Genomic DNA, 26,132 nt, shown 5'->3' on the forward strand with positions numbered 1-26,132 from the left:
ATCAGAAGACCATAGTGAGGTGGTTGCTGTCATCGGACCCCTCTTAAGATCCCATCTCCGGGGATTGTGGTGGCGGGCTACACTCTCGGATTGTGTCTGCTCGGATTCTATATGCTGGCACATTACGTCCGGCTTCTCACTGATGACCAGTGTTTTCTTCTCTTCCCCAGAAGCCTTACAGCGACCTATTGTTTCCGATTTTGAGCCTCAAGGTCTGAGTGAAGCCGCCCGCTGGAACTCCAAGGAAAACCTGCTGTCCGGCCCGAGCGAGAATGACCCCAATCTGTTTGTTGCACTGTACGACTTTGTGGCCAGTGGGGACAATACCCTCAGCATCACAAAAGGTAAGATCAGGCCGAGACCTGTCACTACTCCCCCCCACCGTGCATACATCCAAATGTGACATTCTGCCAGTTGCTCCAGTCACATCCAGAGCTGCACTCACACCTTTTCTCTGTACTAGGGGAGAAGCTTCGAGTCCTCGGATACAATCACAATGGAGAGTGGTGCGAAGCTCAGACCAAGAATGGCCAGGGCTGGGTACCCAGTAACTACATCACCCCGGTCAACAGTCCCGAGAAACACTCCTGGTACCACGGGCCGGTGTCCCGCAACGCAGCTGAATACCTCCTGAGCAGCGGCATCAACGGCAGCTTCCTGGTGCGGGAGAGCGAGAGCAGCCCGGGGCAGAGGTCCATATCCCTCCGATACGAGGGCAGGGTGTACCACTACCGGATCAATACAGCATCTGACGGCAAGGTAAGACCCCAGCTGACAACTCTGCACACACTGAGGTCTTGGCCTGCCTTGGGTTGTCAGAAAACCAGGCTCTGTTATATTGTGATACAGCTATTAGGCATTGTCTGTTGGGAGTATCCTCAGGAGCATGACTGCTTCTTTACACTGCAGCTTTGCTCTATACGATCCGGGACTCCAGCATAGCTGCATTGTCTGTTGGGAGTATGCTGAGGAGCATGACTGCTTCTTTACACTGTAGCTTTGCTCTATACGATCCGGGACTCCAGCATAGCTGCATTGTCTGTTGGGAGTATGCTGAGGAGCATGACTGCTTCTTTACACTGTAGCTTTGCTCTATACGATCCGGGACTCCAGCATAGCTGCATTGTCTGTTGGGAGTATGCTGAGGAGCATGACTGCTTCTTTACACTAACAAAAGCCCAAAATGGAAAATAAATACCTGGTTTTCGCCAACATGCTCACAACCCAGTGGGGGAGCCTCCAAGGGAGAAATTATCTAGAAAGTACACGGACACTCCCACAAACTAGATCCATAGAAAAACACTGGAGTATATGCCCATATTTAAACAAGTTACAAGTTTATTTTGTCATAATTCACAAAACATAAATATATACAAATTAGTTGATATAAATACAAAAGATAACTAATTCAGTCAGAGAAAAACCGGGTAGCACAGACCAAAAGACAGTGTGGGTCACACCCAATGCCGTAACCAGATAACAATAAAGTGCGTAGTGCAAATATGGGCAGACAGAAACACAGGGGTATATTTAATCCGTATGAAAAAGACCCCACCTCCCCTTTTTCCTTCCATGGACATGTACTCCGTGGTTTTATAGAGATTTTGTATAATAAGTCAAATTTTTCATTAATATTAGCATCTCCGCACTTTTGGGGTACCCCCTTTTTGATTCAGTATATATGGGATCATTAATCACTTTTATTTCAAGATACCATATTCCTTTATTGGATTTGGGTGTACTAGATATGCGTTACCGGATAGATCCATTGTGCGCATGTCCTCTGCCATCTGTGGTGAAACGCGCGTTGGGGCTACGGTGTGGATCCTCCTTGATGCCAGTGTATGGGTAAGAACTCGGGGTGGGAATGATTGTCTCTCGTTAGATTTTTTGAGCCTCTATATAGGGCCAAGTGACCTTTTCATACGGATTAAATATACCCCCGTGTTTCTGTCTGCCCATATTTGCACTACGCACTTTATTGGTATCTGGTCACGGCATCGGGTGTGATCCACACTGTCTTTTGGTCTGTGCTACCCGGTTTTTCCCTGACTGAGTTAGTTGTTATCTTTTATATGAACTAATTTGGATATATTTATGTTTTGTGAATTATGACAAAATAAACTTGTAACTTGTTTAAATATGGACATATACTCCAGTGTTTTTTCTATGGATCTGCTTCTTTACACTGCAGCTTTGCTCTATATGATAATAATAATAATAATCTTTATTTTTATATAGCGCTAACATATTCCGCAGTGCTTTACAGTTTGCACACATTAGCATGGCTGTCCCCATTGGGGCTCACAATCTAAATTCCCTATCAGTATGTGTTTGGAATGTGGGAGGAAACCGGAGAAACCGGAGGAAACCCACGCAAACACGGGAAGAACATACAAACTCTTTGCAGATGTTGTCCTTGGTGGGGTTTGAACCCAGGACTCCAGCGCTGCAAGGCTGCTGTGCACTGCTAGCCACTGCGCCACCATGCCGCCCGTGACTGCTTCTTTACACTGCAGCTTTGCTGTTTTATGATCCGTGATTCCAGCATAGCTGCATTCTCTGTTGGGAGTATCCTCAGGAGCCTAGATGCCCTCTAACCCCTCTGCTTTATACTTCAGTTTTACTCTATTATAATACAGCCGTAATCCACTCCATTCCTACGTTTTTTCGCTGCTTGGGCTGTGCGAAGGCTTTGTGCACAAGACCGGGGCTGTACAATTGGAGGAACCATCCATCCGGCTCCAGGGCTGGAGGAGGGGTGAGGACGTCATGCTGATCATTCACTGTGAGCGCTACGTACTATGTGCTAAAGGGCCCGGCTGTGACCTGATCCTGTCCTGCTGCGGGAGACTTGGGGTCCAGGGCTTTCTGGCTCTGCCGGAGTTAAATATGTTCAGTATGTGGGCATCTGGCATCGGACTGTTGTGCTTGGCAGGGACCGGAGGAAAACCAGTAAAATTGGGTTAATCCTCACAGATTTATAAAACTGGTGGCTGCCACATGGAGGGAAGCAAGAGCCGCCTGGCAGCTGCCCCAAACCTAATTACTGCACCCGTAATGCTGAGCAGTCTGCGGAAAATAAACAAGCGAGGGTCCGACGTCACCATCCTTTTGACTGCAGCAAGGAGGGTCCCAAGCAGCAACACATAGGAGGAGCATGGAGCCCGTCCTGTGGGATCTGCTGGTATCAGTCCTACAATGTGGATTTACACTTCTGCAGAGTGCCCCATCTCTGCTGCCCCCTGCTGGTGGGGTGTGTACTGCTGTGCTGCGTTGTGATGGATGTATCACTGTGCAGCAGACAGCATTGCATGATAGGAGCATCAGTCATGTTTGCTGCAGCTCTGGATGTGACCAGATCTGTAAAATCTTGTTTTCCTCCTGCAGCTCTACGTGTCCTCAGATAGCCGCTTTAATACACTTGCTGAGCTCGTGCACCACCACTCCACAGTGTCCGATGGACTGATCACCACACTGCACTACCCGGCTCCGAAGCGCAACAAGCCCACCATCTACGGGGTGTCCCCCAACTATGACAAGTGGGAGATCGAGAGGACGGACATCACTATGAAGCACAAGCTTGGTGGCGGGCAGTACGGAGAGGTCTACGAGGGCGTCTGGAAGAAGTACAACCTGACCGTGGCAGTGAAGACTCTGAAGGTGAGTCACATGATACCTCTGAAATGAATCAAACCCCAAACCAGACCCCTAAAGTAAATCAGACCCCTAAAATGAATCAGATCCCTGAAGTAAATAATACCCCTGAAATGAATCGGACCCCAGACCAGACCCTTAAAATGAATCGGACCCCAGACCAGACCCTTGAAATGAATCGGACCCCAGACCAGACCCTTGAAATGAATCGCACCCCAGACCAGACCCTTGAAAGGAATCGCACCCCAGACCAGACCCTTGAAATGAATCGGACCCCAGACCAGACCCTTGAAATGAATCGGACCCCAGACCAGACCCTTGAAATGAATCGCACCCCAGACCAGACCCTTCAAATGAATCGCACCCCAGACCAGACCCTTGAAATGAATCGGACCCCAGACCAGACCCTTGAAATGAATCGGACCCCAGACCAGACCCTTGAAATGAATCGGACCCCAGACCAGACCCTTGAAATGAATCGGACCCCAGACCAGACCCTTGAAATGAATCGGACCCCAGACCAGACCCTTGAAATGAATCGCACCCCAGACCAGACCCTTGAAATGAATCGCACCCCAGACCAGACCCTTGAAATGAATCGCACCCCAGACCAGACCCTTGAAATGAATCGCACCCCAGACCAGACCCTTGAAATGAATCGCACACCAGACCAGACACTTGAAATGAATCACACACCAGACCCTTGAAACGAATCGCACCCCAGACCAGACCCTTGAAATGAATCGGACCCAAGACCAGACCCTTGAAACGAATCGGACCCCAGACCAGACCCTTGAAACGAATCGGACCCCAGACCAGACCCTTGAAATGAATCGGACCCCAGACCAGACCCTTGAAACGAATCGGACCCCAGACCAGACCCTTGAAATGAATCGGACCCAAGACCAGACCCTTGAAACGAATCGGACCCCAGACCAGACCCTTGAAACGAATCGGACCCCAGACCAGACCCTTGAAACGAATCGGACCCCAGACCAGACCCTTGAAACGAATCGGACCCCAGACCAGACCCTTGAAACGAATCGCACCCCAGACCAGACCCTTGAAATGAATCGCACCCCAGACCAGACCCTTGAAATGAATCGCACCCCAGACCAGACCCTTGAAATGAATCGCACCCCAGACCAGACCCTTGAAATGAATCGCACCCCAGACCAGACCCTTGAAATGAATCGGACCCCAGACCCTTGAAATGAATCGGACCCCAGACCAGACCCTTGAAATGAATCGGACCCCAGACCAGACCCTTGAAATGAATCGGACCCCAGACCAGACCCTTGAAATGAATCGGACCCCAAACCAGACCCTTGGAATGAATCGGACCCCAGACCAGACCCTTGGAATGAATCGGACCCCAGACCAGACCCTACCCCAGACCAGACCCTTGAAACGAATCGGACCCCAGACCAGACCCTTGAAACGAATCGGACCCCAGACCAGACCCTTGAAACGAATCGGACCCCAGACCAGACCCTTGAAACGAATCGGACCCCAGACCAGACCCTTGAAACGAATCGGACCCCAGACCAGACCCTTGAAACGAATCGGACCCCAGACCAGACCCTTGAAACGAATCGGACCCCAGACCCTTGAAACGAATCGGACCCCAGACCATTGAAACGAATCGGACCCCAGACCAGACCATTGAAACGAATCGGACCCCAGACCAGACCCTTGAAACGAATCGGACCCCAGACCAGACCCTTGAAACGAATCGGACCCCAGACCAGACCCTTGAAACGAATCGGACCCCAGACCAGACCCTTGAAACGAATCGGACCCCAGACCAGACCCTTGGAACGAATCGGACCCCAGACCAGACCCTTGAAACGAATCGGACCCCAGACCAGACCCTTGAAACGAATCGGACCCCAGACCAGACCCTTGAAACGAATCGGACCCCAGACCAGACCCTTGAAACGAATCGGACCCCAGACCAGACCCTTGAAACGAATCGGACCCCAGACCAGACCCTTGAAACGAATCGGACCCCAGACCAGACCCTTGAAACGAATCGGACCCCAGACCAGACCCTTGAAACGAATCGGACCCCAGACCAGACCCTTGAAACGAATCGGACCCCAGACCAGACCCTTGAAACGAATCGGACCCCAGACCCTTGAAACGAATCGGACCCCAGACCCTTGAAACGAATCGGACCCCAGACCAGACCCTTGAAACGAATCGCACCCCAGACCCTTGAAACGAATCGCACCCCAGACCAAGACCCTTTAAACGAATCGCACCCCAGACCAGACCCTTGAAACGAATCTGTTCCCAGACCCCTGAAATGAATCGGACCCCAGACCAGACCCTTGAAATGAATCGGACCCCAGACCCTTGAAACGAATCGGACCCCAGACCCTTGAAACGAATCGGACCCCAGACCCTTGAAACGAATCGGACCCCAGACCAGACCCTTGAAACGAATCGCACCCCAGACCAAGACCCTTGAAACGAATCGCACCCCAGACCAGACCCTTGAAACGAATCTGTTCCCAGACCCCTGAAATGAATCGGACCCCAGACCAGACCCCTGAGATGGTTCATACTCCAGACCCCTGAAATGAGTTGGACCCCAGGCTAGACACCTGAAATGAATCAGACCTCTAAAATGAATTGGACCTTTGGCCAGACACCTGAAGTGAATCTGACCCCTGAAATGAATGGGGCCCGCAGACCAGACTCCTGAAATGAATGGGACCCGGACCGAGTCGAACCCCAGACTGGCCACCTGACATAAATTTGGAGCCCAGGGCTGACCTCTAAACTTAATCAGACCTAAAAAAAACAATCTCTAAAATTTAGACCCTAAAATTCTTTACATCCTAAATTGGCTGTGACCAGTCTCGCCCTGGTCTCCCCTTCCAGCGCAGATCTTTTCCCTTTCCTTGGCAGTACTTCAGTACATCACCTCATCCATCAGTTTTGGGGGCTTTTTGTGCATTCTCTTCACTTTACAGATCTTACTTTGTGATTGCAGTCTATTTTATTTGCGCCCTCTGACAATCTGCAGCACAGCCCCCGATATCTCATGCAACTGATCTCCAGGATCAGCGGCCTCTAGAGGAGTCTTGTCTCCTCTGCTGAGCGCTCCATTAGATCAGTCATCTTCGCGTGTTACGGTGTCTCCATGTTGATTGCAGATCTGTTTGCTGGAAGTGCTTGAAAATGTAACTGGTTTCTGTAAATGAATGGAAAGGCACATTGTACTGGGCAGGAGCAGGTTGCTGCCACCATGCACTCTTGTGAGCAGGGAAAGGTCACAGAGTTTCCATTCACTCACAGCAAGCAGAGGGGAAATCCTTCACGTGGCAGTAAGAAGATAACTGGAATGCAGAGTCTGCAAACAAAGTATATTAGAAAGTTTATGAGCTTTGTTCACACAAAATGAAAAAGCCATCATAATCCTATTTGGTCACCATGGTGATAAGACGATCGTGTCTGCGGAGCCCTGGTTCTTCTCACTTCCCACTTTTTGCTTCTAGGAAGACACCATGGAAGTGGAGGAGTTCTTAAAAGAAGCTGCTGTGATGAAGGAGGTGAAGCATCCAAATCTGGTGCAGCTGCTGGGTATGTACCACAATGAGTTGCATATCCACACCATCCATTTATCACCGTCACATCCTGTATTATACCCCAGAGCTGCACTCACTATTCTGCTGGTGCAGTCACTGTGTACATACATTACTGATCCTGAGTTACATTATGTATGATACTCCAGAGCTGCACTCACTATTCTGCTCGGTGTTCCTTATTTAGGGGTCTGTACGCGGGAGCCCCCGTTCTACATCATCACAGAGTTTATGACGTATGGGAACCTGTTGGATTACCTGCGGGATTGCATCCGGGAGGAGGTGACTGCCGTGGTCCTCCTTCACATGGCCACGCAGATCTCATCAGCCATGGAGTACCTGGAGAAGAAGAACTTCATCCACAGGTCTGTAGTCTCGCAGGTAGTGCACTTATCTCCGTGTCATGTGATGTGCAGCCGCGGTGTCTGGATTCCTGATCCCGTGTCCGCCTTTTCAGCTTCACACCATAAACAGCCCGATCAGTGGCGCTCTGCTCGCTCGGCTCCATTATGGCCCAGCAGAATGAAGTCAGTTTTTTTTATTTTTGCGCAGGGATGTAATTACGCTGTCAGCGCTGCTCCTGGCCCCGCCACCATCATGGCTCATGGGCTTAAGTGCTGAAACAATTTGCCGTGTTGATTTGCGTGAACAATACGGAGGCCGGGCAGCATTGAAAGCCGAGACACAGCAGGCAGCATCTCCTGAGAGAGCGGCACGTGACGCCATGGCATTTTACGTCTGTTCTCCGGGAAATTGAAGTTATATTAAATGTCAGCGCCGCCGCAAATGTTCTCCATTGTGTTTTCTACGACGAGGACGGAGGGAGATTGTATCGTTACCTGCCAGTGAGGGGTTAATCAGGGAAAACGGTACCAACTACATACAACTCCCCCTGCAGACGCTTGTGCCATCTCTCGACATCTCTGGCCTATGGAAAGCTTGGTCACCGCTTGTCATCTGTCTTTTCTGTAGATAGGCAGATTTGCCGTTCAGGACTATGGGAAAGCTGGGAGTCAGCTCCAAAATGGGCAGAACAAGACATGGACTGCACATCCAAAAATCACACATTGATCTAAAGCCGCAGGCAAAAATGTACAAAACTGAACAGGAGGTTGTTAGTGAAACATTGTGATCAGATACGAAAAAATCCAGCAGGAATTTTGAAGTAAAATTTTTTTGTTTATTTCTTCATTTTAAAAATAATTATGACGGTAATCCACTCAAAGAAAATACAAGATAAAACTTATCTTACAGCTTCATGCACAAAAGGTACCGTCACATAGCGATGCTGCAGCGATCTAGACAACGATCCCGATCGCTGCAGCGTCGCTGTGTGGTCGCTGGAGAGCTGTCACACAGACAGCTCTCCAGCGACCAACTATGCAAAGTCCCCGGTAACCAGGGTAAACATCGGGTTACTAAGCGCAGAGCCGTGCTTAGTAACCCGATGTTTACCCTGGTTACCAGTGCTAATGTAAAAATAAAACAAACACTACATACTTACATTCCGGTGTCTGTCCCTCGTCGCTGTGCTTTCCTGCACTGACTGTGAGCGCCGGCTGGCCGTAAAGCACAGCGGTGACGTCACCGCTGTAATCTGCTTTATGGCTGGCCAGCGCTGACCGTGCAGGGAAGCAGAACGCCGAGGGACGCGACAGACACCGGAATGTAAGTATGAAGTGTTTGGTTTTTTTACATTTACACTGGTAACCAGGGTAAATATCGGGTTACTAAGTGCGGCCCTGCGCTTAGTAACCCGATGTTTACCCTGGTTACCAGTGAAGACATCGCTGAATTGGCGTCACACATGCCGATTCAGCGATGTCTGCGGGAGATCCAGCGACTAAATAAAGTTCTGGACTTTCTGCTCCGACCAACGATGTCACAGCAGGATCCAGTCCGCTGCTGCGTGTCAAACACAACGATATCGCTAGCCAGGACGCTGCAACGTCACGGATCGCTAGCGATATCGTTGTGAAGTTGGTCAGTGTGAAGGTACCTAAAGAGTTCATGGAGTAGCAGCGTTATTCCGACGCGTTTCGACTTGGTCTTAATCATGGCCATGGCACCTGTGTGCTCCACCTTCCGTGCAGGAGCAGATGAGAGGTAGCAGATCCTCAGGTGAGCTGACCACTTGCGTGTTTTTAAACATTGTGATCAGACTATGAAGCCCACGTCACGGTGAACCTCTGGGGGGCCCTAGCACTAAAAGGTGCAGCACCGTGCATAACCACCATCACGGCAGCACTGCACCGTGCAGTGGCCTCATACAGTCTGATCAGTGTTGTACCTAGTGTTCGGTTTTGTACGTTTTTGCTTAGCAGCTTTAGATCCACATATGACTTTGGAATGTGCGGTCCATGACTTTTTCTACAGTTCTGTCAGCCCCCATATGAGGTGCAAAGAGGGGGTCACTCAGCTTTCCCTAAGAGAGATGGGACTGCTCTGCAGGGACAAAAAGGCAGCACCTAGGTGGCTGATACCAGAAGAAAACATCTTGGAGCTGCTTATTCACATGACTGTACTTTCTGGTTATTTCTACCTTTTCAGACCCCACCCGCCCTCTGGTCCTGCTCCCATGTGTGACTGGGTCGCAGTCCCTCATGTCACAGTGACGATCTGGAGCTGCGCTGATGAATCTTCGTTATCGCTGGTGCCTTGTAGAGGATTTTTAATTGCCTATTGTCCTAATCGATTGCCTCGACGTGCCACGAAGCCCCCGCTCTGTGATCTTTACCGTGGGCAATTAGCTGCCACCCGTGCACATTCCTTGCAATCGGATCACTGCTCCTAGCAATGTAATGAGAGGGTGATGTCCCCCTCTCCTTGGCCGGGTGAGACCACGCTTACCCCAGTGTGAGCCGTGTGCGCGGCTAATAACCACAAATGCCAGGCAGTCACTGAGCTCCTAGCACCATAGAAACAGCGACCCGGCAGCGTATCGGGCATCTCACCGGAAAGATGGGGTTAGGCCTAGCGCCCCCTGAGCTTGACGAGCAGCCCCCGAATCTGGCAAGGACTTTCTCCACGCCAAGTGGGGTAATCTGTGTAATTCAGTATTTCCATCCCCCATTAGTCAAAGTGAACATTTCTAAGATGTGGTGTCACAAGCTACAAATATCAGAGGGTCTGTGGTTCCCCCTTCTCCTTTTCATGTTGTGCTTACAAGGGAGGCTGAGATTCAAAGATGGAGTGGTCGTGCATCCCCCCTGCTCCATGCCATGGTCCACGTGTTACAGATCGCCATGTACTCGGGGCCGACCGCCGTCTGTGTATGGGCTGGTAATGAGCTCGTCTCCCGCCCTCGGGGATGCACTTGCTCAACTCCACACTAAAACGATTGATTGAGAAGCCAGAGATAATTGGTTAATTGCAGATTAATTAGGGGTCTCTTTGGATCAGGGTCGATCAATGATGCATGAGTGCCGAGCTCCGGGTTATTAGCCATTATAGCTGCTACAGCTCTGACCCAGGACCATTAACCCGAGAGCAGAGAATAATGCAGACCCCATGTGCCTGGGGTTGTAGCCTGGTGGTTGTACTCTGGAGGTGAATATTTTTGCATTGGTGTGTAACATGGATATGTTGGTTTCTTCTCTTGCCTGCAGAGACCTCGCGGCCAGAAACTGCCTTGTTGGAGAAAACCACTTGGTAAAAGTCGCTGATTTCGGGCTCAGTCGCCTGATGACTGGCGACACGTACACTGCCCACGCTGGAGCCAAATTCCCCATCAAGTGGACTGCGCCCGAGAGCCTGGCTTACAACAAGTTCTCCATCAAATCTGACGTCTGGGGTGAGTGGGATGTCGCTGCCCCTGATTAAGACGAAGCTGCTGTGCCGCTGATCCCTACAACTACTGCTCGTCACAGGATTCGGATCCCTATTACTACTTTCATCCTCCTCCACTAATCGGTCTAGTCTTCCTTCCCTCGCAGCTTTCGGTGTCTTACTTTGGGAGATCGCTACCTACGGGATGTCCCCGTACCCTGGCATCGACCTGTCGCAGGTGTATGAGCTGCTAGAGAAGGATTATCGCATGGAGCGGCCCGAGGGCTGCCCGGAGAAGGTCTACCAACTCATGAGAGCATGTAAGTGTCCGCACAACACTCAGAGGGGACCTCATGACACTTCAGAGCAGGGGACAATTGCTGAAGTAGCTATTCCACAATACAGCAAACTTCCTTTAATCTGGATCATGTGCGTGCCCGTGTTCACCGGATTTCTCCCTCTTGCAGGCTGGCAGTGGAACCCTCTGGACCGGCCGTCCTTCGCAGAGATCCACCAGGCCTTTGAGACGATGTTCCAGGAGTCGAGTATCTCGGACGGTAAGGATGATGGGAAAGGACGCAAGGTCAGCAGCTAATGAGCTCTCCTCCTGGAGATGCAATGTTGTGTGGACCCTTTGAAGATGGAACATCTCAGAAGCAGGACCATCTGAAGCCACTACAAAGATGCGGAGTGTTCATTACTGGGGAGTTCTGTTACTCGGGCAGCACCGCCGCTTCCATGTTATTCCATGAATCTCCTTCTATTGTCAGTCGCCTTTCCCCATCCGTCTGCCAGAACTTTAGTAAGAAATCAGGGAATTGCTTAAATAATATAATTCCACCATCCAGTTTTAAAGTGCTGCTCAATTTATCTGGACTTTTATCCCATAACGTTTCCCTATACCTCCCGAGCAAGAGCAGAATTGGCAGGAGTGTGGAGACGCCACATCCTCGCCAATGCAGAAGCAACTGGACAACCCCTTTAATAATACCGGGGTGTCGGGAGAATGTCCAGCAGAGCCGACATCCTTCTCACCACATGGATCACAATTCCGAAAATAGAAGGAATTTAGGGGATTATTACTTAAGCAATTGGAACTGTCTTAAAGGGGTTGTCCCATTTATACAGTCCTGTTTTGTTAGCTTGGTCTCCTGACAAGAAGCTGATGACAGGATCCCCTGTTATGTGCTGTAGCGCCTCTGCAGGGGACATGAAGCATTGCGCCGCGTCCATACCAGCATTGCTGCGGTCGTCAATTTTCTGCTCCCCTTTATATAACCAGTGTGCTGTAAGGTTTGTCTCTGCAGACAATAGCGCACCATACAAAGGCTCTGCACAAATCCCAGACAATATAACTGTTGGCATGGACTCATGGTATTGTTTTTTTTTTTGTTTTTTTTTTAAACAATGTTATTTTTTTCCTTTTATTTTCCTGTCGTCTGGAGCAGTGCCTCCTTTCCACTAATGCATTAGCTTTTGCTTGCACCGATAATTGCTCTTAACTGGGGCTGAATACATAATAAAAGGTGGCTCTCAGCCATTGTCCTCTGTGCGGCCTGGAGAGCAGCACCTACATTCATTTTTTTCTTCCCGTCCATGAATGTCTTTTTGTGGAGTAATTGTTGATTGATTGCTCTGGGGATACATGGCGCTTCTTGTATCCAGCCGCGGGGAGCGAATAAAACTCTGGCAATTCATGATGTGCACCTTGCAAACGGCGGAGATGGCTGTGACTAATGGCAGCGCTTACATTATTCCGAGGGATCATCCACTGCCTGTTACCAGGGAGCAGCCCTATGGGCAGAGTGCCTTTTTATTTCTTACACTGCTACCAGCACTGTTCATCCTGAACCCACTGATTCAGGTAGAGAATGTGAGAACTGCAATGCAGAGAAGGGACCGAGCGATTCAGGTTGAACACCCAGGGCCTTTGTAATGACTGCCCATCATGGGAGGTCAGAAGAGCTGAGTTCTGATGTACCTAGACCACATAAGGTTGTCGTTACTGATACATTGTAACAAGCTCTTCGGCTGTGCAATTGTTTTATTTTTGTTTTTACAGAGGTGGAGAAAGAGCTGGGGAAGAAAGGTCTGAAGGTGAGTGTCAGCTGCCTCATGCAGGCTCCAGAGCTGCCGACGAAGACCAGGACGACCCGGAGGGTGACCGAGAACAAGGATGATAATAACACAGATACCTCACACAGCCGAGGAGCCGCCGATCAAGGTACATGGATGCCAATTGTCTACGTTGATTTGTGGGCATTTGCTGCAGCTCCTCTTAATGGCACCTAAAGGGTCCAGTAAATGTCAGTGAGCCAGACCCCAGGGAGGGATGGTAATGCAGTTTGGGGGTACAGAGATCTACTGTTTTTCCCGAGGGTCAGTTTTCTGCTAAAAAAAAAAAGCAACCGGGTACCTTGCAGCCCCTCTTACGGCTCCCAGAGCTGGTGCAGGGTTCTTCCCAGTTTGCTCACTCCAAATTTGGTGACTTGAAACAAACTGATTGCAAAGGATGTTGCTGGGTTGTTAGGATGTGTATCCTCAGTAACCAGATGGTCCTGTATTCCTCAGTGTGTCTCCCTCCATAGTGATTTAGTCCTTTTCTTTTGCAGATGTACTGGATTTGGAGTCTGCCGCGGTGTCTCCTCTCCTCCCTCGTAAGGAAAGGGTTGGTGCAGCCGAAGGCGGCCCTGAGGATGAGCGGCTGCAACCCAACAGTAAGAAAACCAATCTCTTCAGCACACTGATCAAGAGGAAGAAGAAAACCGCTCCCACGCCGCCCAAGCGAAGCAGCTCCTTCAGAGAAATGGAGCCGAGGTGCCTGGAAGGAGACTGCAGAGACACCAGCAATGGAGGAGATATTGATTCCTCAAAATTCCCAAGTAACGGGACTGCCATGACCAACGGCTCAGTTCAGGGTGGTACGCTCTTCCTAACCCCACACTGGAAAAAGTCAATCTCAATTGTAGGACGGCAGCCACCGCCAGCAGAAGATGATGGGGGCGGCACCAGCAGCAAACGCTTCCAGCGGTCATCTTCTGCCTCATGCATGCCGCTGGGGTCCAAGGACATGGAGTGGAAATCGGTCACACTGCCTCGGGAGCTGCCCTCTACCAGGCACATGATGGACTTGTCTAGCTCCGGAGGTGTCCAAAAAGCTGACAGACCAGCCCTGCCCCGTAAAAGAGGCAATGAGGGAAAACAAGACTTTGCTTGTTCAAGGGGGGCCATTACACCACCTCCCCGCCTTCCCAAAAAGCCAGAGGAGCCAACGGATGAAGTCTTTAAAGATGCTGATCAAAGTCCGGGCTCCAGTCCTCCCAGCCTAACACCAAAATTACCGCGTAGGAAACCCTGTGGCCCGACGACTTCTTCCCCCTTACAAAGAGAGGAGGGTGGGAGCGTAAAAACTGCTTCCGAGCCAGTTTCCACTGGGAAACAAACCTCCAGTGTTGGGAAAACCGAAACTGAGCTTCGTCTCAGGAGACTCAAAACCACCGAACAGGCAACTAAGGACAAAGTGAAAGTGATGAAGATTAAGCCGAGCCCCCCTTTACCACTGTCCAGCCAGACCTCCCCGTCTTCCACCAGCATCGGGGCAAAATCTGCCAAGATCTCCCCCCAAAGCCTTAACCATGACACCAGCACCAATGAGCCAAAGCACAAGGCCACCAACCAGAGTGAAGACCACTTAAGAACAAGCCCTGCGGTGACGGAAAGTGCCAAGAAAACCGTGTCCGCCACCAAGCCCATATCTACAGAGAAGCGGGCCGGTGCCCAGATGGGGACGGAGCCCCCTCAGCCGCCGGCGTCGTCCTCATCCTCCACTGCTTTCATTCCACTCATCTCCACCAGAGTTTCCTTGCGCAAAACTCGACAACCTCCCGAGAAGCTGCCGAGTGGAGCAGTCACCAAGGAGACCTTGTTGGAGAGCACCACGTGCCTGCGGGCAGCTATCAACCGGAACTCTGAACAGATGGCCAGTCACAGTGCCGTGCTGGAGGCCGCCAAGAACCTCCACGCCTTCTGCACCTGCTATGTGGACTCCATTCAGCAAATGAGGAACAAGTTTGCTTTCCGAGAAGCCATGAGTAAATTAGAGAACAGTCTCCGTGACCTGCAGATCTGCCCAGCCGCTGCGTCCACGGGCGGAGGACCTGCCACTCCTCAGGACTTTACCAAGCTGCTATCATCTGTCAAGGAGATAAGCGATGTGGTTCAGAGGTAGCACTTCAACGTGGAAGACCGCACCGATATAAAAGCTATGCATCCCAGACTGGTGGTCTGCACTCTGCCCCTGGTATTCACAGGTGGCTGCACATCACCTCTCGCCTTCACTTTGGTTTCACTTGACACGGACCTCCAAGGTCTACAGGTTCCTTCCTCGCATTACGGACGCTTTGCAGCGCTGTGACCTCCACTCCCTGCACCAGCCACTCTGCCAGGTATCTGGGAGGGAGATCGTCTACCTTCCCCCACTGCATTTATGAAAGTGGCAAGGAGTTTTATGGCTCTTGAATCATTCCGGAAAACGACCCCTCGCACATCAGCGGCGCGGTCTTCCCCATGTGTCCACGATGGTGCGAGATGTCACCTTCAAGAAGCAAAACTTTACAATTTTAAGTGCAATTTCCTTTCTTCCTTTTTTCGTATTCTTTTTAAAACCAAAATCAGGTAGACGGCGGTGCCACGCGTGGCTGTATCAGTGGTTAGCGATGATCGGGGTCCCGAATCTGCACTCGAAGCCCTTCCCCTGCCCACAAGAGACTAAACCAGCAGTGCCTCCCCCTGACACCATCGTGCCCGTGAATTATACTGCAGCCCCTCTTTTTAGTCATTTGTGTAGATTTCTGGTTCGTCCTAATTTTTTATTCCCAAGCCTGTACGAGTTTTATCTATGTATGTCTATATAACGTGCACACGTAGATGCCTTCTGCGAAGAGGTCTGCCTCTGAGGCTGAAAGGGTAAAGGTGCCTGTAATAATGGTGGCCGAGCTGCGTGACGAAACGTCCAGGGTCAGATGCCATTTATTACAATTTTTTATTTAATCGCCTTTCAGTGTCAAAGGTTGTGTCTGCCTCGCTGGTCACTCTGTAGGAGCCCCCTAGGGCACATTGGCCCGTGCTATTGCGGCTGCCCGTGATGGTAATCAATGCCTTTTTCAGCGCTACGTGCTGTTGACTTATTCGTCTACTCTATGCAACCATTAATAATCTCCTGCCCCGGCTAAGCCACGCCGTCCAAGGCGATCGATAATATGACCATATGATACATGAACATGTACATTATTTACCTTGTACTCCAGAGCTGCGATCACCATTCTGCAGCTGCTGATTGATGCCAGAGTTGCTCCCAACAACTTAAACATCACACGATGCAAATTTCCAGTTCAGACGCCGAACAGATTTCAGCTCCTGAAGCTACAGAAAGCAGCGCTAGAGTGTGACGCCGGATGAGTACTGTTCACAGCTGGAGGAAATTGTCACCTGTAATATGAAATGTGTTTTTATAAGTTTTGCCGTTTTTTTTTCTCCGTTAAACGAGGTTTCCTGAGTAGACTGCTTGCATTTGTTTAATGCCATGTGGCAGCTTTAACTGCTCAGAACCATGGGCATGCACACAGGATGGCACAGGCGTCTGACCGCCTCATTACCATGGTGGCAGCCATTGCTGGATCGAGGCTTTCTGCAAATTGCTGTTCCATAGACTCGGAGATGAAAATCGCAGGTGTCCAGTTCAACTGGCGGCACAGAGAGGGCAGCACTTGGCGCAAGGTACGGCCTTTATACACTTATATAGCATTCACATCCGGGGGCCACTCCTCCGCTCACGTGTCACTGGTGCGTCTGGCGATGATGTCACTTCCTGTACAGAACTTTACTTTTCTGTGATGTCACATCTGTGGCAGTTTTACAATTTTGACAAAATACAAAACATTTACATATTCCCGCCTCCGTGTCTAATTTAAAGGGGTTGTGCAGAATTAGGAGGCGTGGTTGTGGGGGATGAGGGGGCAGTTATTGCAGAAGCAATGCCACTCATGACCACAGGCCACTTCTGTTATTGCAAATCAGTAACGTAAGTGAAGGGGATTTGAAAACTGTCATTCTGGTTGTCATAGTTATATTCAAGAATTAAATCTTGTAAAGCGCTGCGGAATATGTTAGCGCTATATAAAAATAAAAAAAAAAGATCTTCCATTCTTTATACTGCAGGTTACATCCAGGAAACTCAAAATAAAATTCTGCAAATTGTAAATGAGGATCACTACAGCCATAATATTAATACCAGGGAAGAGAGTAGCGTAATATTTGGTATATGACGCAGACGGTTCCCAATATACGATGGGTCTTGCGGGGTGTTCCCGGTATACAGGTCTTGTGCATTGTTCTCAATATACGGTGGGTCTCGCGGGGTGTTCCCGATTTATGGGTCTTGTGTGTTGCTCTCAATATACGGTGGGTCTCGCGGGGTGTTCCCGGTACATGGGTCTCATGCGTTGTTCCCAATATATGGTGGGATATATGGTGGGTCTCGCGGGGTGTTTCCAGTACATGGGTTTCATGCGTTGTTCCCAATATATGGTGGGTCTCGCGGGGTGTTCCCGGTACATGGGTCTCATGCGTTGTTCCCAATATACGGTGGGTCTCGCGGGGTGTTCCCGGTACTTGGGTCTCATGCGTTGTTCCCAATACACGGCGGGTCTCGCAGGGTGTTCCCGGTACACGGGTCTTGTGCGGTGTTCCTGGTGTACGGCAGTTCTATATTTGGCTGATGGGCCTCGCTCGCTGGGAGACGCTGCGCTTCAGTATACATCATGTCACAAAGTAAATATTACTGCCTACCCTTTACTTGTTTGCAGATAAAGGGATGAGCAAGTGTAGGCAGCCGATGTATCGTGTGTGCTATTGATCCGCCGCCTGTTGACTTTGGGAGGAGAGTGTGAGGGTATTTGGAATGAAGCGCTCACAGCTTAATCAGCCTGTAAAATCCATACTTTCCCATGATGGGGATGAGGCAGACATCGCAGGAGGGAAAGATTGACGTTTGGTCTAATTACATTAACTCTTTCACAAACTATGTGGCCAGTACCTTCAGGAGAGGAGAAAATAAAAGGACTCTGCAGTAAAGTAGATAAAATATAACTTAATAATTAATTTGAAAGTATACCACTCAGGGACATATTAAAAACAAACTGCCAACATGACCAGTGTCCTTAATTGTTCTCCAAACTCTAAGATGTAATAAACCAACATGCCATAGGCAAGAACAGGATTGGGAACAGTCTCACCAATGTGAGTGAACACAACATATATTAAATCAGCCAATAAAAGAGAAAAAAAAAATCGAATGGCACTAAGAAATATGTTTACTTTCTGGTGGAGTAGATGAGCTCGGAGTGAAAACACGATGATGAAGGTGCTTGCTGAAGAAATCACACATGAAACAATCCAAAAGAAAAAAAAGAGCAGCAACACTTCGTTCTTTAGTGGCATGTAAACCTTAGTCCTTGATTACAAAAAGTTTTTCATGGACATGGTTTTACGGGCAGGACAAGTGCAGATAAAACAGGCAAAAGGGCAGGACGACGGCCGTTTTGCGTTAAGATACGCAACATGCCATTGAATAGAAACAGGACCAGTCTCACCAATGTGACAGAGGATAATCCCTGCTGTTCCAAACCACAATCATCAGATAAGGGGAGGCAGTCATTCCTGGCATTACCCTAAGGGGTCATACTCCTCTGCGTTAAAAATGGACAAGTGCATTCCAATTAAAAAAAAACAGCATTCTTCCTAAGCTATAAATATTATCTAACAGCTGTCTAGTTAGCCTTTACTGGTTATTAACAAGGGTGCCCCCCCTCCCCCCCAATAAAAAAAAAAAATGAGGGGCATGTTCTTGAGGTTTGGAGAAGGTGTCCAGAAGATCAAACCCGGGATCCCCGCCTCCCAGCCAGAGATTCTCACACTTGTCCTGGTTGACCTTGGACCCGGATGCCTCCAAGTAGCTGTCCACTTCTGACATCACCACCATCGCCTCGTCTTGCAAAGAAACAAAGACTGTAACATTCTCTGCATAGGCCACTACCCTCAAGATAGCCTATGGCGCCACCCTGCCCATTCTCGCCCCTGCCAACGGTCTCCAATTGACCGTTCTGAAGAAGGGATCGATCGCAAATGTGTAAAGCAAAGGGCTAAGAGGGCAGCCCTGGCGGACACCAGATCATACCCTGAAAGGCTGTCCAATCCACCCATTTACCAGAGGGAAAGTCTTAGCCCCTGAATTCCCTCCTTCCCAAGAGGTGTGAGTAGTATGAACTGAGGACCTCCAAGGACCCTGATCTGGACCTTATCAGGGATCCCGTACTTTCTATCAGCCCCGTCGCTATCTCACTATTCGCTGACATCCCGTCTCCACTATGCGCGCGAACACGCGGCCCTGCGTTTACAGACATGTAGCGCGTCTTTTTAGAATGCAGCATGTCTGTTTACTGTCATGGTTAGGACAAGGTAATGTCCTGTTCTCTCAGGGTTAATGTTGGCGTCTCTTTCAAGATGGGAGGGCTATTTATACTCGCTCCTAACCTGGTATCCTTGTCAGCTATAGGTTTTCTGCAGTCTGTATGCTTGACCTCTGAAGTGTGTGCTGGCTTGCATAGTGTCTTGCTGTCTCGTGCTTTATTCGTTTTCCTGGATTACTTCTGGCTTGGCTTCTGACTATTCCCTGACTCTCCCTGTTGGTATCTTGTAATCTCCTGGCTTTGACCTCGGTTTGTTTTACTATTCTTTTATGCTTGCTCCTTCTGTTTCCCAGCGTCTGGCTTCGCCCTCTGACTGCCTCCCACTCTGTCACATGGTCTAAGGTCCTGTTGCTTTATCTGATCACTCTTGTCTCATGTGGAAGGTCCCGTTGGTGATCAGGTTAGTTACCCGGTCTTCGGTCCACCTGGGTGCAGTTTCCCCTGCAGCATTAATACCCGGGTATCATGACATTTACCTTGCGGTGACGCTCCGTCGCTGCAAGGTAAATAACAGGGTCCTATGTATAGGGTGCAGAAATTCCGGATGTGTGCAATGAACACATCCGGAATCATCGTGCATACAGAAGGGTACGGCGCTTTGGGCGGAGCAGGTTTTCCACTCTGTCCAAACCGCCGACAATCCAGACCGTGGATACGCACCCTAAGTGTATGTAGTACTTCCTGTAGTTCCTCTCAAAAACCAAAGCTGCGTGCCTATCGTACTGACACCTTCAGCAAGGACTTCACACTGGAGATCTCCTCGCGGCTACATCCAGTCGAGATGAGATGGTCGAGATTACTCCTCAGGCTCTGTTATAGGCGATCCCTGTTCAGACTTCTGAGGTTCGAGAGTTGTCGGAAGAATCTTGACACCTGATGTTTGAACATATCCCACCACGTGTTACTTAGGCCCAGCAACGGTACCAGGCTCTGAAAAGGTTCCCCAAAGGACCATCTTATAGCTTCTTCCTCAAGGAGTGACGAATTCAGCTTCCAATAACCTCTTCCCATCCAAGGAGTCTCTTAACATTCAGAGAAAATATAATCAAATAGTGATCGGAGAACTCCATAACCGACAACGGTGAGGAGAAGGCCTCCTTCAAATAAAACCTGTCTATCCTAGACCTGCACTGACTACCTCTAAAAAAGTAGAATCTTGTGTTGCCTGTATTGTGCCGGATGTGGACATCCACCAGCCGTGCCTCACTTACTATCCTGTTTAGCATGACGCAATTGTAGGCCAGCCGGTCTCCGGAACCTCTTCTATCACAGAGTCTTATGACATTGTTGAAATCCCCTCCAAAGACCACCTGCTGATTCGAAAATAAGAAAGGTTTGATCTTCATGAAGAGACATTTGCAGTCCCACTTGGACTGGGGACCGTAGATGTTAATCAGCCGAAGCTCCTGCCCCCCATTGAGACATCTAGGATCAAGCAGATCCCCATTTCTACAGTAATTCGATTTATCGTCTGCATTCAACCGCTGTGGTCTTAAAAAGGACCGTCACCCCGCTGTACGGCTTGGCTACAAGAGACCAGTAGGAGAGCCCATGCCTCCACTTCCACCTTGCTTTATGCATGTTTGGTAGGTCAGTCAACCTGGTCTCCTGCAAAAACAAAATGGCGGTGTCAAGTTGGCCAAGAAAATGAAAGGTCGTATACTTTGCCGCGTCTAACTTTGTGCTGGAAACATTAATGGTTGCCAGCGTCAACGTGGTGGGTGCCACCATAATGATTGATTGAATTAGATAGCCTTTTTCTTCCCACCCCCAACAGTTTCACCCTCTGAAGCGCATTAAAAGCTCATCATTGTCAAACAGACTCATCCATTCTCTCCTTACATACACTCTGGCACTTGCCTGGTGGTCCTGAGGTATTCTCTCCCCCCAACCCCCCCGAGAAGAAGACTCAGCAACCTCCAGAGCCCCAACAACCTTGTCTGCAACCTCCGGCCTGGGTCTCTGTACTCCCCCTCTGGAGGGGAGTCCTGGAGGGCCCGGAACCAGTTGGAGAGATCCACCAGATGGGGCGCTGGACCTTCCAATGGCACCTGGATCAGGGCCTTAGTCAGATGGGTCGCACTCAAGGAGGAGGCTCGAGGCCCGGACATCCTCTTACCCATGGTTGTTTTCCTGTTGCCCTTTTTCTGTGACCATACCCCCCTCTCCCTCATCCAGACCCGGATGAAGGTTCCTGGGAAGACATGGCGTCCTCTTGCTCCTCCCTTTCAAGTCTCTTGACTTCCTCGCTCAGTTCGCTGTCTTTGCGATCCTCAGCGGCAAGTGAAGTACCCAGGTCAGAGTTTAGGGATGTTACTCCCCACCCCCTGTTCCCATGATGCTGCTCCTGGCACCTGATTTTGGATGGCGGCAGCTTGCTCCTCACCCGTTAACTACCTCCTCCACCCCTACTGGTCCCTTCACCGGCAAGATTTATCCCGGCATTCGCCTGTCCCGCACTCGCCGCCTTCAGGACCGCATTGGCAAAGGAACGTGGACAGCGACTGAACGAATGATCAAGGTCTCCACACAAGTTACACCTAATCCTGCCACAGGTAGCAGCGAGATGACCGAGGTATCCACACAGTGCGCATTTTTGGGTGGTACACTGTGTACTGAAGTGTGTTGGGCTGCCGCACCTGTGACAGACCTTAGGCTGCCCCCGGTAGTAAATCAAGATCCTGTCCCTCCCCAAAAATGTTGAGGAAGGGATATGGGTAATTGTTAGGTCCAGGCCCCTAACAAGATACCATGGTTGTCGCCGTATTGACCAACCCAGGTAGAGATGTTCATACAGGAAAGTGACTCATTACTGGTCAAAACGGTCACCTCCCTGACTGAGTTGAGTTCTGGTGGGGCATTGTGAGTGGAAATAAACCCTGTCATTCTGAGCAATCTTGTGCCAGCTCATTGCGAGACCAGAAAAGCGCAAGGCCCTCCGGTCTCACGAAGCTGACATTGAAGTAGGAGGTCCCATAGAAATGGACCAAGGCAAAGATGTCATATGCCGCAAAGCTCATCCCCAGCAGGAGCTCGGCAACCTTCCACCGATCTGGACAGGCATCTTTGCTTATCCACTGAAGATGGGCCACTTTCCTACAGTTACTCCTCTGCTCCGGTGTCAGCAGAGACCAAGACAGTCTCTGCCCATCTATCGCGGAAGGCTGAAAGACCGTGTCTCTCTATCCAGAAAGACAGATCAACCTCCCTGTCCTCCCAATTGATGGAACTCTCCCCTTTCCTCAGGGCATCCAGGACGCGCTGTTGCAAGTCACCGTTCCAAGGGCCACCAGACAAGGTTGCAGTACTATCCCCAGCAGTGACAGCTCCTGAGTAGCTTGGGGCCGAAGCCTCCGACAGTGCTGAGGGGGCAGTAGGACCATTACTTCCCCTCCCCCAACGCCAGTGCTGCTCTCCTCATTCACTCCACTACTACTCCCATCATTTTCTACACCACTAGTACCATGTTTACTCCACTACTACTGCCACTATTCACTCCAACCACTACTCCCATCATTTGTTGCATCACAACTCCCATCATTCACTCCACTACTACTCCCATCATTTTCTGCACAGCTACTTTCATTCCCCTTACCATTACTGCCACCTCCAATCACCACATTACCACTATTCTTACCACCATTTGTTCCACTGTTCTCTGCTCCTTCCACAGTCACATCCATTCCTTTCTCCCTCCTTTGTGTCTAGCATGTCTGCACTCACACCTGCTGGACCTGGGGGAGGGGTGCAGCACCACACCCTCTTTCTTTGGTTTAGTTCTGACTTTCTTCTGTGCTCTTGGAACGTCCTGTCCCCTATTGTCCTGGGCAGACTGTCAGCCACCTGCCCTGTAGCCACAGACTCCGGGGGTTAAGTGTCCTGTTTGGGCGCTGGGGCACACTATCACCCTGTTGCAGCAGTGTGCCTAGTATTCTTGGCAGTTTTATTTTCCCTTCCTGCTTTTCTGCAGGAACATTCTTGACACGCGGCTCCCCTGTCCAAGCCATGTGCCTCTTCACCTCTATTAAGGCGCAGTGTGCCCCTGTCAGAATAGTGCACACCCCTTTTGCCGCAACATGCTCCTCGGCCCTTCCCTCGCAGCCCCGATCAGTTGGCCAACTCCGCTGCAGTGACCAGGGATGGAGTCTGCAGACACCGTCCTCTCGCAACGGTATGTTCATCCCTTCCGTCCTCCTTGGCCCCAGTGATAACCAACTAAGCCGCAGAGGTCAGGGAGGGGACACTCCACGGGGTCCCCTATGTCTGGCGCGGTGAGTACCTCCACAGCCTCGCCCCCTGCACTGTTACCCCCCCACAGACGGCAGCAGTCCCACACCACAGCTTACGCCGTCCCGCACCACAGCTTACACCGTCCCACACCACAGCTGACCCTACCCACACCACAGCTGACCACCGCCCACACCACAGTTGACACCACTCACACCATGCTCTCTGTGTACAAAGTCATATAGTGAGGTGTCCATCACAGGAGGGGGAGTTGCCAGATTAGTGTAATCCCCAATGGTAATCTCTTAGGCTACTTTCACACTTGCTTTGGTACGGGTCCGTCGCTATGCGTCGGGCCGACGTACCGATGCACGTTAAATTTGTGCACGACGTGGGCAGCGGATGCAGTTTTTCGACGCATCCGCTGCCCATTCTGAAGTCCGGGGAGGAGGGGGCGGAGTTTCAGCCACGCATGCGCGGTAGAAAATGGCGGACGCGACGGACAAAAAAAAGTTACATGAATGGATACGTCACACAACGGACGCTACGTGTGGCCATCCGTCACGATCCGTTGCTAATACAAGTCTATGGGCAAAAAACGTATCCTGCGAGCACATTGCAGGATCTGTTTTTTCCCAAAATGACGGATTGCGACGGATGCCAAACGACGCAAGTGTGAAAGAGGCCTTGTGATAAATCCTTCAGTTAGTAAAAAAAACAATTCACACTTTTAACAAGTGACACATCCCTGAGTTCTGTGTTTCAGTCTCTATCTCCTGCTGTCTTTAGATTACAAAGCAAAAACCTGCTGACAGATTCCCTTTAACTTTCACATTCTCAGACAATAATGCTGATTCCTGGTGATTGACAGATTCCACAAGCAGAATAGTGCAGCTCTAGAGTTTAATACAGGATGTAACTCAGGATTGGTAATGTAATGTATGTACACAGTGACTGCAGCTCTGAAGTATGCAGGATGTAACTCAGGATCAGTACAGGATAAGTGATGTAATGTACACAGTGACTGCACCAGCAGAATAGTGAGTGCAGCTCTGGGGTATAATACAGGATGTAACTCAGGATCAGTACAGGATAAGTAATGTATGTACACAGTGACTTCTCTGGTTTTGGAAATGATTTTCCTCTGTTTACACTAAAGGTTTTGGAAATCTTTGCCGAGAAACAAAAAAAATCTCTCTTTTAGGTTTTACTTTAATTTTTTTTTTTTTTTAATGCGGCATTTGAGGCCTGAATTTTATCCACTATCTTCTCCTTCTCCCAGCGTTCTCTGTGAGGACTGTTGGTCCCGGCTGCTTCTTCGCTCTCTCTTGAGTATCAGCACAGTGTCATTTTTGCACTGCTCTCGAGACCTGTGATTGCCTCTCCTGATGTTGCGGATGCTCTCATTTCCACACTTTTGCTTAGCCTATATGATCCATCCTTTCCACCCAGACATTGCGCCTCCTCCACTCACGATCTACTTTCATACTGTTCAACATTTGTCATCTGCCCTTCTTAAAGACTTGGATGCGTTTCCTGCAGGACCGGACTGGCCATATGGCAATTCTGGCAAATGCCAGAAGGGCCTGTCTGGTCATGGGCTGCCTTGTCTGCTATGTTGTTATCAGAATCGGTGTTCTCAAGACACCCATACTGTTAAGAGTTGTGATGGAGCACAAAGTTGCTTGACTCCGTCACTTACCCCAGTAGCCCATGGGTATCATTAGAAATATTGGTCTTGTAGAAAATCTTCCTTTCCTCCATCCAGGGTACTATTAGTAATATATCCCAGCTGGTTCATGGGAACGGGGACAACATGGGTCTGTGTGATTTCAAATGCCAGGACTGAATTTCAGCCCAAGTCCGTACCTGGTTTCCTAGCTCTCCACACTCTGATCTGTCTCGCTTATACTGAGCAAATTGGGTGAGAGTAGATGGGTCCAGCCCTAAACTGGCAACACATCGTAACTATTTGAAGGAGCTGTTCAGATTATAGCAGCAGAGCCAGTTATGTACAGGAACTGCATAGACTCTACAGCAGCACAGCTGCTTATGTACTGGAGCTATATAGACTACAGCAGCACAGCTGCTTATGTACATGAATTACAGACTCTACAGCAGCACAGCTCCTTATGTACTGGAGCTATACAGATTCTACAAAAGCACAGCTGGTTATATACAGGATTTACAGACTACAGCAGCACAGCTGCTTATGTGCAGGAGCTATACAGATTCTACAGCAGCACAGCTGATTATATACAGGAGTTACACAGACTCTACAGCAGCACAGCTGCTTATGTGCAGGAGCTATACAGATTCAACAGCAGCACAGCTGCTTATGTACATGAATTACAGACTC

General features: G+C 49.8%; 1 protein-coding gene across 2 annotated transcripts in view; it reads left to right on the top strand.

Moving 5' to 3' along the window:
* Window positions 1-16,966, top strand: part of ABL1 (ABL proto-oncogene 1, non-receptor tyrosine kinase) — a 102,593-nt gene extending 85,627 nt beyond the window's left edge. For both annotated transcript variants that reach the window (XM_069747530.1, XM_069747528.1), the window contains exons 2-11: window positions 171-344; window positions 464-759; window positions 3,391-3,663; window positions 7,167-7,251; window positions 7,441-7,618; window positions 10,862-11,046; window positions 11,189-11,341; window positions 11,489-11,578; window positions 13,084-13,245; window positions 13,634-16,966. In XM_069747530.1, coding sequence (XP_069603631.1) covers window positions 171-344; window positions 464-759; window positions 3,391-3,663; window positions 7,167-7,251; window positions 7,441-7,618; window positions 10,862-11,046; window positions 11,189-11,341; window positions 11,489-11,578; window positions 13,084-13,245; window positions 13,634-15,249 — 3,212 coding nt within the window. In that variant the 3' untranslated portion in view covers window positions 15,250-16,966. The remainder of the gene's footprint in view (window positions 1-170; window positions 345-463; window positions 760-3,390; window positions 3,664-7,166; window positions 7,252-7,440; window positions 7,619-10,861; window positions 11,047-11,188; window positions 11,342-11,488; window positions 11,579-13,083; window positions 13,246-13,633) is intronic.
* The last annotated feature ends 9,166 nt before the right edge of the window (window positions 16,967-26,132 follow it).

This window comes from Ranitomeya imitator, chromosome 2 (genome assembly GCF_032444005.1).
Source record: "Ranitomeya imitator isolate aRanImi1 chromosome 2, aRanImi1.pri, whole genome shotgun sequence".
NCBI lineage: Eukaryota > Metazoa > Chordata > Amphibia > Anura > Dendrobatidae > Ranitomeya > Ranitomeya imitator.